Below are 13,616 nucleotides of genomic sequence, written 5' to 3' on the forward strand. Positions count from 1 at the left end.
CTCTGCTCCGGTTCAACCTAATGAACCCAGCCGATAGCTGTTTGGCGTCATTTCGCCTTTATTTACTCCAAGGGAATTATTTCAACCTCAGCACAGCCACCCCCCACCCCCTGCTGACCAGGGTTGGTAAGGGGAGGACTGGGCCCCGACACATATGGAACCAGGTGGAACTCCGCTTGAAACCTGGAGTGTGCCTGAGTCCTATCTGCCTGGATGAATTTGCATACGCAGGGTGGTGAGGAGAGGAGGAGGCAGTGATGCAGCAGGCAGATCTGCAGTCTGTGACCTATTCCCACCACACTGTGACACTGAAGCACAGCAGCAGGTGCTGGGTGCTGGGCCCAGGCTGCCTCCTGCCCTACAGCCCAGAGCTGGGCAGCTGCAACGGCCCTCCACCACTGACCCGAAAGGGAAGGAAACACCACTGGAGACACCATGGTAAGGGGGATGTGGGAACATTGGTCATATGGGTACCCAAATGACTGTGGGTGAGGCAAGGCTGGGGGATCTGCTGTTGTTATCAGTGGTTTGTGCCACAAACCCCTGATCTCACGCTCCAGTTACCACCTAAGAGGGTAGAAAAACAATGTCAGAAAACACCAGTGGAACTGTAAGGCACAGGGAACCAAAGTTTTTTTCAGAGTCTCTAGCTGGTGGAATTACAAGATAAATCAGATCTGGAGCCTGGGATTTTTAGGACTTACTGTTGTGAACACATTTTCTCAACACCAGTTCATATTCATATGAGAGAATATTTTTTGAAAGAAATAATACACACACACAAAAAGTTTACATATTTTGGTGTCTGTTTTAAATTAATTCAGCTCTGCCATGTCTGCACTGTTCATAGCTATGCAGTATATACCTGTGTATGTTTCTGGAAGGCAGGAATTGTTTTGCATGTGCATGCATTTACCTAATTAAAAAAAAAGGCCCTTCATTTTTAAAGATTTGAGGGTTTATTAGAAATTTGTAGAAAACTCTCCATACCTTTTAGAAAATGAAAAATCCATTTCACCTTGTACCCCAGTTTATGTCTAGCCCTGAGTCAGGCTGCCCATGCCTTAAGGCATACCTAGGTAGTGAGTATGTTTCAGGAATAGCTGGAAGCCTAACATCTGCCTTTGTACAGTAAATACTTAGGTAGTAGTATTTATTTTTTTCTAAGAGAGTAAAAGCTGTCCCAGGTTTAGTTTCACAAAGAACCTGGCCCTTTCTACTGTCTCTTGGTAGATTAAATAGTCAGGTCTCAAATTTGTAAGACAGGTCCTGATGTATCAGTGATGGGATGTGAAACATGAGTTTGGAGTAGGCTCCAAATGTAAATACCATGCAGAGATCAGTTTACTCTGCCTGAGACTCTGAAGAAGGCTCACTCTGTTCCCTACTAAAAGTCTGAAATCAATTTCAAAGATGTTTACCATATAAAATTAGCAACCTTTGTTACTGTCTTCGCTCCTTGTCAGAATACTTCCAAATTACTGCTAGGGTAGGAGAAGATGGGAGTTGAAGGCTGGAGCATGGCAAGAGGCCTAGCTCAAAAGCGAGGGTTGAGGTACTGCTTCAAAGGAGTGCATCTCAAAGCTCAGTCCAAAAGGAAAGGAACTGGTTCTACAGTTCTTCATCTGTAAGAGTATTTACAGCTTTACAATATTAGTTTGCTAAGGCAACATTTACTTGTTCCATCTGTGAAAAAACAGACCAACTCCTCTACTGGTCTGAGGAACAGAGCAAAGCACCTCTTTAGGTTCCAGGTATCGCTTGACTTGTAACTGCAGTTTTGCTCTAAAAGATGTTCTTTAGAAAAGTCACCTGGCCTCATTGTTGTATTTACAAGTAGAAATTTTTGTATTTTTTTAATGCTAGCCTCACAGATTCACTTTGGAAAAGTAGGAGTCTGTCCTGTGCAAAATCAGCATTAACCAAATTCTCTAAGCTCAAACATGTCTTCAGTGTTTCTTGCGTAATCCTCAAGATTGTAATTTCCCTGCAACATACTGACTGGCCAATAAAGCCTGATCACCACTCAAATAACTCAGACACTTTTGCACAACTCAGCTGAGAAAAACAGGGCTGTGCAAGTACACTTAAGAGCACCAATTTGTAAGTTCCTGACCCTGCAAGTGCATATGTAGCAGTATGGTAGTATATGCACTTGCAGGGTCAGGAATGTATAAATGAGTACTGAATAGAAATAGTATTCTTCATTGAATGAAACATTTGAATTAACTTTCCACATTCACTTGAACTACTGAGGATGACTAACTGGAGCAGTAGTGCATTCTGAAGTTCCCTGTATGTCAATTTGTGAAGAAAACACTGCTCCAGGGATGCTGCTGCTCACACATTCTGCCTGGAATTAGTTTTTGGGGAAGATGCATTTCACTCTCAGGTCACAGGATGATTTTTCAGGGTAAGCAGTTACAGAGTTGGGGTCAAGGTTGGGGTTTTGTTTGTTTGTTTGTTTTTAACATTAATTGGCCAAATCTGAGATTAAATCATTGGGTATCTCTAAATGTGGTACTACAAAATAAAAATGAGGGAGGATCATGCTCTGGCCTTATATCCAGGTAGCATGGCCTGCTTCATGTTTAGCCATTTGAGTTCTCTTTTCCTCCCCAAAGCTAGGCAGCGGTCAGTGAACTGCTCACTGGAAACCATTCTTGACAATGAGTTGTAGTCTGGGTGGTGCCCAAGCATTGTCTGGAAAAGTATGAACTGGCATAAGCAAAAACTGTGCCAGCAAGTATGCTAATTATCAGTCAGCACAGGCAAGTATTCAGTACTATGACCTGATCCTTTCTTACTCTCTATTATGGACAGGCCGTTGAGATCAGAAGGCTTTAACTACAATTGCTCCAAAGCAGAAACTGAAGCTGAAAAACTCTTATTTGTTTAAAACTGCCTTTCACTTCACCTATGTTGAAAGCATTGGGACTATCTCAGAAATAACTGCTCTGTAATTCTATTTCTGAACTTAGGAAATCCAGCACTTCATATTCTTGTACTCTTAAGTGTAAAGGATTTGGGAACTTTTGACCCTTGCCTATTTTAGCCTAGTGTTACATATTTTTCTTCTCATTAAAGATTATGGCTACCACAGGAACTATGCTCAAAATTATGCAAAAAAAAATGTTATATTGCAGAGACACTGCCTGAATAAGCCACGTACCAGCAATGTAAAATTCATAGTTGCTGAGGAGTTTGAAGGAACATTTTTTATAACTGAGAGAATGTGAAATAATTTCCTGAGATGAATATTACTTAAAGCAGGTCTTCCGAGTTTCCAGTCTAGCTTCTAGAGGGTAAAAGGATCAAACAACATCACCTGCCTTGGGTTATATAAGGTTGAAAGATACCCTATGGCTGTGTCAGGTTCCAGCCAGGAGTAAAAATAAACTAAACTGGGATGTGCTCCTCAAGAGGGCCAATCTACAGGAGAAAAGATGGGGTTTGTGTAACAAATATTTTTTCTTTCGTGTTTTTATGTATCCATTTATTACAGCACATAGATCTCAATTTTTAAAGAAGTGTCTGGCATGCATAGGCACTGTCTCATTGGTCATCATGAGGTTGAAGAACCAAACAAAATGCTGACAGTGACAATTCACCACTTTTTTTTGGAAAAGCAATGCACTGGGAAAAAAGAAGAACTAGAAGGACTAATGTGCACTGTTTTCTCTGACTCTGTTTTTGGTCTCTCCCCTTAGCGTGAGTGCATCTCTATTCATGTTGGCCAGGCTGGGGTTCAGATCGGAAACACGTGCTGGGAACTCTTCTGCCTGGAGCATGACATTCAGCCAGATGGCACCTTCAAGGATCAGGATAAACTTGCCTATGATGACTCTTTTACCACCTTTTTCAACGAAACAGTCACTGGGAAGCATGTGCCACGGGCTGTAATGGTGGACTTGGAACCAACTGTAGTAGGTCAGTACAGAAATAAACCTGGAAAACGGAGAAAAGTTTCCTCTTCCTAATACCAGCATGGTGTGCCACCAGTCTCCACTGGTTCAAAGCACAGAATCACAGGATGTTAGGGTTTGGAAGGAAGCTCTGGGGATCTTTGAGTCCAACCCCCTTGCCAGAACAGGTCCAGCACAGGTCACACAGGAACATATCCACATACGGCTTGAAAGTCTCCAAAGAAGGAGACTCCACAACCTCTCTAGGCAGCCTTTTCCAGTGTTCAGTGATCCTTACAATAAAGTTTTTCCTCATGTTGAGGTGGAACTTGCTGTGCTGTAGTTTCCATCCATTGCCTCTTGTCTTACCACAGAGCACAAGTGAGCAGAGGCTGTCCCTTCCTTCCTGACCCCCAGCCCTCAGATATTTATAGACATTGATCAGATTCCCTCTCCGTCTTCTCCTCTCCAGACCAAACACCCCCAGGTCTCTCAGCCTCTCCTCATCAGGCAGTGCTCCAGTTCCTTCAGCATCCTTGTAGCCCTCCCTTGGACTCTCTCCAGCAGATCCCTGTCCCTCTTGAACTGGAGTGCCCAGAACTGGATGCAATATTCTAGATGGGGCCTCACTAGGGCAGAGTAGAGGGGGAGGAGAACCTCCCTCCATCTGCTGGACACACCCTTTGTATCTTGGTCTACCACTCCATAGCCTGAAATCATTTTAGGCCACAGAATGGCAGATTCTGTCATAGGTGTTCTAAGCACAAGAAGAGCAGGACCCACAGCAGTTTCATAGCTAGTACACATGGTTTCTATGACTCCTCTTTGCACAAACCTTTTGGATTTGTTTATCATGAGACTTTTGCCATTCAAATTCTGCTTTTATGAGATTAGGATTCAAAATGGGAGCCTGAGAGTTTCCTTCCAGGAACAGAAGGATCTCTAAAAATTGGGGCACCAGGGAAACTTAATTTTCTTCACACTTTTTTTTTTTTTACAGTGATTTGTCCTCTCGTGAGGACAACTGATAAGGTCATGACAAGATAACAACCTCTGTGGCTGGATACAAGTCACACCATAAATCAGCAGAGTGCAACAACAAAAAAATGAAAATCCCTTCTTGTTGTGGGGGTTAGGAGTTCCCTCCCTGCCTCTGCCAACAATTGGAGATTCACCCCCAGGATCGAGAGTTACCTTCAAAATAACTCACAAGACTAGCTCAGAAAGTATGAAAGTAAAATGAAGTTATATTAACAAAAAAACTAAATATGAAACTATATAAGGTGGTTATATATGTCACATATATATGACATATTTTTTTATATATATATAAAATATATATTTACATATATTTACAACTCAACAATCAGAAGTAGCCTTCTGGGCAGCCCAGAGAGACTGCTAGCAGACTCCTCCTCCCCTCCCTTCTCCCTGGTACCTCACAGTAGGCAAAACAGAGATTATCCTGGCAAGGCCACAGAGAGAGAGACAAGTTGCACCAGAAGTGACAGAAAAAAAAGAGAGAAAGAGCTATCTGTGCAACCAAGTATAAGGTATCCAGTAAATGAATGGGATGATGGATACCTATCAGTTGCTATTCTTCTGTATCCAATCTGTAATTTTATTTACTTTTTACTCTAAGTCTACAGAAAATCCCTACTCTTATTTTGCAGTTAGGAGCTGGGCTAAAGTTCCAACTTCAAACTGTAACACTTCTCCATCAGCATCTGCTTTTTGGGGTCCTGCCCTCCCATAACTGAACATTTGCATCAATGCCAACGATCACCAGAGCTCGTGAGCACTGGGGCACAGCCATGCAGCTTCTTACAAGTTCTCTTTGTTGTTCAGACGAAGTGCGGGCTGGTGCCTTCCGGGAACTTTTTCATCCAGAACAGCTGATCACTGGAAAGGAAGATGCAGCTAATAACTATGCCCGTGGCCACTACACCATTGGCAAAGAAAGCATTGACATGGTGCTGGATCGCGTCCGTAAGCTGGTAAGTCCCACTGCCTTTGAAAGAGCAGTTTGGATTCTGCAGACAAAGAAGTGGTAGCTTGCTGGCCACAAATCACAGAATCACAGAATGTTAGGGGTTGGAAGTGACCTCGAAAGATCATTTAGTCCATGATACCATGCTTCAGAAAAGAGATTGCAAGATGTATCACAGAATCAACCAGGTTGGAAAAGACCTCAGAGATCATCAAGTCCAACCTATTACCTAATACCTAACACCTCCTGACAACTAAACCATGGCTCCAAGTGCCACATCCAAGCTTTTTTTGAACACCTCCAGGGATGGTGACTCCACCACCTCCCTGGGCAGCCCATTCCAGTGGCCAATTACTCTTTCTGTGAAGAACTTTCTCGTCACCTCAAGCCTAAACCTCCCCTGGTGCAGCTTGAGACTGTGTCTTCTTGTTCTGCCACTGGTTGCCAGGGAGAAGAAACCAACCCCCACATGGCTACAATCTCCTTTCAGGTAGTCATAGAGAGCAATGAGGTCTCCCCTGAGCCTCCTCTTTGCCAGGCTAAACAACCCCAGCTTCCTCAGCCTCTCCTCATAGGGCTTGTGCTTGAGACCTCTCCCCAGCCTCGCCCTTCTCTGGACACCTTCAAGTATCTCAATGTCCTTCTTAAAGTGAGGAGCCCAGAACTGGACACAGGACTCAAGGTGTGGTCTAACCAGTGCTGAGTACAGGGCAGAATGACTTCCCTGCTCCTGCTGGCCACACTATTTCTGATGCAGGCCAGGATGCCATTGACCTTCTCGGCCACCTGGGCCCACATGTTCAGCTGCTGTCAACCAGCACCCCCAGGTCCCTTTCTGCCTGGCTGCTCTCCAGCCACTCTGTCCCCAGCCTGTAGCACTGCATGGGGTTGTTGTGACCAAAGTGCAGAACCTGACACTTGGACTTGTTCAATGTCATCCTGTTGGACTCCACCCATCTGACCAGCCTGTCAAGGTCCCTCTGCAGAGCCCGCCTACCCTCTAACAGATTGACACCTGCCCCCAACTTGGCTCGAGCCAATTGCACAAGAAGTATGTACAAAGGCATCATTATGAGTCCAAGAGAAAGAAGCTCAGTAGCTCATTTCCTAGCTGAGTGCCTTCAGATATTCTTTAAACATGGTTGTGAGTACGTAATCCACGATTAGCACAGCAGGGCAGATTAGGCAGTTCTACATTGCTGCTTTCATCTAGACTGCCTAAAAGAGGTATGAAGTTCAGAGAGAGAAGCTCCACATATGAGTCTAATTTTTATGTCCTAAGTTGAAACAGTGAGAAAAGCAAAGGACAGGATTAACACCAGGCCTTTCTCAAGAAAACCTGACATGAAATCTGTGCTGTATATTGCTGATGACTGCACTCTTCTTCAGCTCAGAACAAGATAATGTAGTAGATGTCTTTTCATTCTTCTTCAGCCCCTTTTCTTTCACTTTCTCGTTCCTAGACTGATGCCTGCTCTGGTCTGCAAGGATTCCTGATCTTCCACAGCTTTGGTGGGGGAACTGGCTCTGGCTTTACCTCCTTACTGATGGAACGCCTCTCTGTGGATTACGGAAAGAAGTCGAAACTGGAATTTGCCATCTACCCGGCCCCTCAGGTCTCCACTGCTGTGGTGGAGCCCTACAATTCCATCCTGACCACACACACCACCCTGGAGCATTCAGACTGTGCCTTCATGGTGGATAACGAGGCCATTTATGACATCTGCCGCCGGAACCTGGACATAGAGCGCCCCACTTACACCAACCTGAACCGCCTCATCAGCCAGATTGTCTCCTCCATCACCGCCTCGCTGCGCTTTGACGGGGCCCTCAATGTGGATCTGACGGAGTTCCAGACAAACCTGGTGCCCTACCCACGCATCCACTTCCCCTTGGTGACCTATGCCCCCATTATCTCCTCTGACAGAGTGTACCACGAGCAGCTCTCGGTGGCTGAGATCACCAGCTCCTGCTTTGAGCCCAACAACCAGATGGTGAAGTGTGACCCCAGACATGGGAAGTACATGGCCTGCTGCATGCTTTACCGCGGTGATGTGGTTCCCAAAGATGTCAACGTAGCAATTGCTGCCATCAAGACCAAGAGAACTATCCAGTTTGTTGACTGGTGTCCAACAGGCTTCAAGGTGAGTACGGCTGCCAGGAACTTCTCTTTCATGTTTAAAGGGCAATTTCACACTAGTGGCAAACTTTAAATACATGTTTTAGATCTCATGTTTCCCACTTGTGAGAAGAAAGAACATACAAGAGATACATTTGCATAAAAGGTGTTGTTTCTCCTTTGGACATCCCATTGACACAGGCTCCTAGATAATTATGGATGTTGACATCTGAAGTGTGTATGAGTTAACATTTAAAGAAGTACTCATTTCAGACCTAAATTTTGGAAAAGCCAGTGAGTGTTCCCTCTAAAGCAACATCTAGGTTATAATAATAAGGAAATATCAACCCTGATACAATTAATAAAGGAAATGCTGATATTAGGGAATCTGCCAGTTATGTCCCTCACACAGAAATATTACAGAATCATAGAACTGACAGGGTTGGAAAGGACCTCAAGGCTCATCTAGTTCCAACCCCCCTGCCCTGGGCAAGGGCACTTCACACTAGATCAGGTTGCCCAGAGCCACATCCAGCCTGGCCTTAAAAACATCCTGGGATGAGGCTTCCACCACCTCCCTGAGCAACCTGTTCCAGTGTCTCACCACTTCTATGGTGAAGAACTTCTTCCTAACATCTAATCTAAATTTCCCCTCCTCTAGCTTGGATCCATTCCCCCTAGTCCAGTCATTACCTGAGACCCTTAAGAGTCCCTCACCAGCTTTCTTGTAGGCCCCCTCCAGATATTGGAGGGCCAAGGTCTTCTCGGAGTCTTCTCCAAACTGAACAACCCCAGCTCTCTCAGCCTGTCTTCATAGTAAAGGTGCTTCAGCCCTCTCACTGCTGGTACATAGCTGTGTTCAACTATCAAACACACATTCACAGTGGAAGAACATTTGTCATACAAACATCTGGCTTAAGAATAAAAACTTTTAACTGGGAACCAGCTTTCTGTATTAGTTTCTATAAAGTATCTTGGTGTATGTTCAGTGCTGAGTGTATGTTAACTACGAAGTTGGCCAGTGTAAAACGAACAGAATAATAATACAGACATGAAAATCACCATGTGTCATATTGCTTATGTTATTGGGGTTTATGGCATTGCTGTCTGGTAGTGTTGACAGTAGCATCACTTTACAGAATCAGAGAATCATTCAGGTTGGAAAAGACCCTCGGGATCACCAAGTCTAACCCAGTACCCTACTCTACAAATTTCACCCCTAAACCATACCCTCGAGCACCACATCCAAACCACCTTTAATCACATCCCTGGTTGGTGACTCCCCCACCTCCCTGGGCAGCACATTCCTATGCCTGACCGTCAACAAATTCTTCCTCATGTCCAGTCTCACCCTGCCCTGGTGCAGCTTGAGGCCGTTCCCTCTTGTTCTATCACTAATTTCCTGTGAGAAGAGACCAGCACCAACCTCTCCGCAGCTCCTCTCAGGTAGTTGCAGAGAGCCATGAGGTCTCCCCTCAGCCTCCTCTTTTTCAAACTAAACAGCCCCAGCTCCTTCAGTTGCTCTCCAGGCCCTTACCACAGCATCTGTAACTATATTCACATTTTATTCAGCTCTTCGACTGCTTTCTGCTCTTGCCTGTTTACAACCTTCTCTCATATTCCTGTTTCCAGGTTGGAATCAACTATCAGCCTCCAACAGTAGTTCCTGGTGGAGACCTGGCCCCAGTTCAGCGAGCGGTCTGCATGCTGAGCAACACCACAGCCATTGCAGAGGCTTGGGCAAGGCTTGACCACAAGTTTGATCTGATGTATGCCAAGAGAGCTTTTGTTCACTGGTACGTGGGTGAAGGTATGGAGGAGGGAGAATTCGCAGAGGCCCGAGAGGACCTAGCTGCCCTGGAGAAAGACTATGAAGAAGTGGGAACTGATTCTTTTGAAGAAAATGATGGGGAATAATTTGAAAATACACTTTGTGAGCACAGCATTGTCTCTGTAGTGTTGTATTGCACGTCTTGCTCCTTTCCCTTGCAGATTTAATGTGAGCTTCTTGAAGCTCTAACACACATTCTAAACCCACTACAATCCAATATATGCAAACTTATGGTGGAGGACATTGAGTCAGGAGAGTTTTCAAAGTTAGGATTTGACATACCTTCACTTTCTGCTTGTTGGCATGCCAAGAAAGTAGTGACCATGGAAGGATGAGTATTCTGCTCTGTGTTTACTATCCTTTCATTAACCTTCAGCTGACTGACTTAAAAGGGACATTTCGCTCTTCTCTGAAACACCCTTTCTAATAAAGCAAAGAATTTCTTCAGAAATGTTAAAGCAATGCAGTTTTTCCACATTTAGGGACAGACATTTGTGTTGTACGAATAAATACCCTTTTTGGTTAGGTACAGCAGCAGGCCTAAGAATACTTTTTCTGTGCCTCTGTGAAATTGTTTAAATGAGAAAATTCCCTCCGTTTTTGAAAAACAAACAAACAAACCAACAAACTAAAAACCAACTTTTTGCATCATCCCTACTGAAAATATTTCCATAGTCTGTACTGTTCCTGAATGGTTCTTCCTCTGCAAGAAGCAACCTCTGCTTTATCCAGCAGACCACTTTTGCACCCATGGCAATCTTTATCTAGTGTATCATGTGCAAAGTGAATCTGCAATACAGGCATTTGAATGTTCACTCAAAGCAGTGATCTAAGATCTCAGATTTAGAGGATTTGCATCCTTCTAGGCAATCTCAGTTTTCTTCAGGTAGGATCTTATCAATGTTTATAAATACCTGAAAGGAGATAGAACCAGTCTCTTTTCAGTATGCCCAGTGACAGGACAACACGTGGCAGACACAAAATGAAACTAGGGAGGATCCATCTGATCACCAAGAAACACTTTTCCACTGTGAGGGTGACTGAGCAGTGGCACAGGTTGATCAGGGAGGTTGAGGAGTTTCCTTCCTTGGAAATATTAAAAAGCCATCTGGACGTGTCCCTGGGCAACTGGCTCTTGGTGACCCTAATTGAGCAGAGGGGCTGAATCAGATGACCTCCAGAGGTTCCTTCCAACCTCAGCCATTCCATGATTCTGTGATCTTCATGTTGGGATTTCTATTTATCTTCACAGTTAGATTTAACAGTACATCACATCAAACTTGCATACCCTGTACACACTTAATTAACCAGGTCTCCAAGACATTCCAAGAGTGCACTGAGTACTGTGAGAGCTGGCATCCTGATTCCTAAGTATCATTGCAAATAAATATCCCTTATCATCATCGTCAGGCTTGACTTCCACATTCAACTCCTAAGTTCCTTCTGTAGCTGCTAAATGTCTGCATAATACAGGAAGGAGCTAGCACATCAGGACTATGTTAAGCTGTGATTTTCCTCCCCACACCTGTTTTTTCTGTAACATTCCCTGAATGTAGTAACTTAGTAAGACAACAGCTGAAGGCTTCTGCATGTGAGTTCAGCTTGTTAGCATAGAAAAGGGCTTTTCTGTGGGGCAAAGGAGTGCCCCTTAGACACCAGTGAGCTTCTACAGAGGAAAGAAAGGGAGATGGAAGCCATCAGGAGCTTCACACAGTCTGTGCATGGGAGCAACACCTTTACCCTCACTAACCTCTCATGTCCTGCTAAACCAACCTCTACAGGCAGAGAGAGATACAAAGGTTTAGGGTTTGAACTTGTCCTGGGGACTGTCTGGTGGCAGCTGCAAGGGAAGGACATTGTGTTTCTGTCAGGCCTCAATGAGGCCTGAAAGCTCACTGCTCAGGATAGCCCTGGAGTGTTTCTTTACTGTTGTGCTGCCATTTGTACGTCCTACAGGACACAGCAGCCCACCATCAGATGGGAAACAGCAGAGCCATGTGGGGTAATCTTCTGAGGGAATTACTTCTGTGTGGTTATTTTAAATGAGCTATTGTTCACTTCTAGGCAGGCTACTGTAGGCTTTTGCTTTTGTGGCTGAACGCAACAAATGCCTGGCTGAACAGAATCACATAATCATAGAAATATTCAGGCTGGAAAAGACCCTCAAGATCATCAAGTCCAGCTGAAAACCCTACTCTATAAGGTTTACCCTTAAACCATATTCCCAAGCTCATCTAAACCACCTTTAAACATATCCAGATTTGGTGACGCCCCCACCTCCCTGGGCAGCACATTCCTATGCCTGACCACTCTTTCTGTCAACAAATTCTTCCTCATGTCCAGTCTAACCCTGCCGTTAGAGGGTTGAGGCCGTTCCCTCTTGTTCTATCACTAATTTCCTGTGAGAAGAGACCAGTGCCAACATCTCCACAACATCTTGCTTCTGAAAGGCAATATGTGAAGTCCAAGCAGAACCAATCCCGAGACACCACGTCTGATGAAGAAGAGGGTTTTTTCCTGCAGAGTTCAGTTTCTCACCCCTCCCTTTACAGCTCGCTCTTGCTTCTGCCCAGCAGAAACCCAACTGAACCAGGCTGAGGTGTTGGAGGAGGCTGGGGGGTGGCAAAGGGGGCCAATGCCTTAAAATCATGGAATTGTTAGGGTTGGAAGGGACCTCAAGGATCATCCAGTTCCAACCCCCCTGCCATGGCCAGGGACACCTCACACTAGATCAGGTTGCTCAGAGCCACATCCAGCCTGGCATTGAAAATCTTCAGGGATGAGGCTTCCACCACCTCCCTGGGCAACCTGTGCCAGTGTCTCACCACCCTCATGGGGAACAACTTCTTCCTCACATCCAATCTGAATCTACTAATTTCCAGTTTTGTTCCATTCCCCTTAGTACTATCATTATCTGACATCCTAAAAAGTTTCTCACCAGCTTTTTTGTAGGTCCGCTTCAGATACTGGAAGGCCACAATAAGGTCACCTCAGAACCTTCTCTTCTCCAGACTGAATAGCCCCCACACTATCAGTCCGTCTCCATATCAGAGGTGCTCCAGCCCTCTGATCATACTTATGGCCCTTCTCTGGACACGTTCCAGCACGTCCAGATCCTTCTTGTAACAGGGGCTCCAGAAGTGGATGCAAGTACTTCTGCCCCAGTGGGTGGCTGTTCCAGCCCCGTGTCAGCGCAGTTCACGGCGGCCCTGCGGCCCCCAAGACGAGCGGACTGCCACTGAGCCTAAAAGGCCATTGGCACATGGGCCACCTTTCGTTGGAGGTGCCACCGTAAGCGGAAGGCGCTCGGCCGTCCCTGGCAGCAGGCCAAGGCGGAGCCGAGTTTCAGTTTCTATCCTTGAGCTCTGTGGAGCGGGAAATGAAAACTAAGCGGCGGAGTGCGCGCTGCTGCCCTCTGACTCAGCCGGTGAGAAAAGCGGCGAAGCAGCCCCGCTCAGCCCGGCAGCAGCGCCGCGGCAGCTGCCTCGCCGCGTCCCCTCCTACCGCCGCTCGCTGTCGGCGGCTTTCCCGGCTCACACAGGCTGGACTGGCCCACCAGAGAGAGGTGCTCCTCTGTGCCGCAGGTGAGCTCCGGTGCGGGGAGATGTGGTGTCCGAGGGCACGGTGTGAACGTGGGGCTTAAAGCGGTTCAGGTTCTGTGGCACTTGATAAGAAACCTTGTGTTGCTGGCTTGTCAGAGATGGGATGAGCCAGAGTCACAGTGCACCAGGAGAAAAAAAATAAAGGAGGAGAGGGAAAAGGTGAGCTGAA

General features: G+C 45.7%; 1 protein-coding gene across 1 annotated transcript; it reads left to right on the forward strand.

Annotated features, from left to right (window-relative positions):
- The first annotated feature begins 3,887 nt into the window (after positions 1 to 3,887).
- On the forward strand, positions 3,888 to 9,944 carry TUBA8 (tubulin alpha 8). The gene is made up of 4 exons (XM_054387112.1): positions 3,888 to 3,930; positions 5,754 to 5,902; positions 7,359 to 8,039; positions 9,647 to 9,944. Exons 1-4 carry the CDS (start codon positions 3,903 to 3,905, stop codon positions 9,929 to 9,931), a joined length of 1,143 nt encoding a protein of 380 aa, XP_054243087.1. The 5' UTR covers positions 3,888 to 3,902; the 3' UTR covers positions 9,932 to 9,944.
- Positions 9,945 to 13,616: the final 3,672 nt, after the last annotated feature.

This window comes from Indicator indicator, chromosome 14, assembly GCF_027791375.1.
Source record: "Indicator indicator isolate 239-I01 chromosome 14, UM_Iind_1.1, whole genome shotgun sequence".
Taxonomy (NCBI): Eukaryota; Metazoa; Chordata; class Aves; order Piciformes; family Indicatoridae; genus Indicator; species Indicator indicator.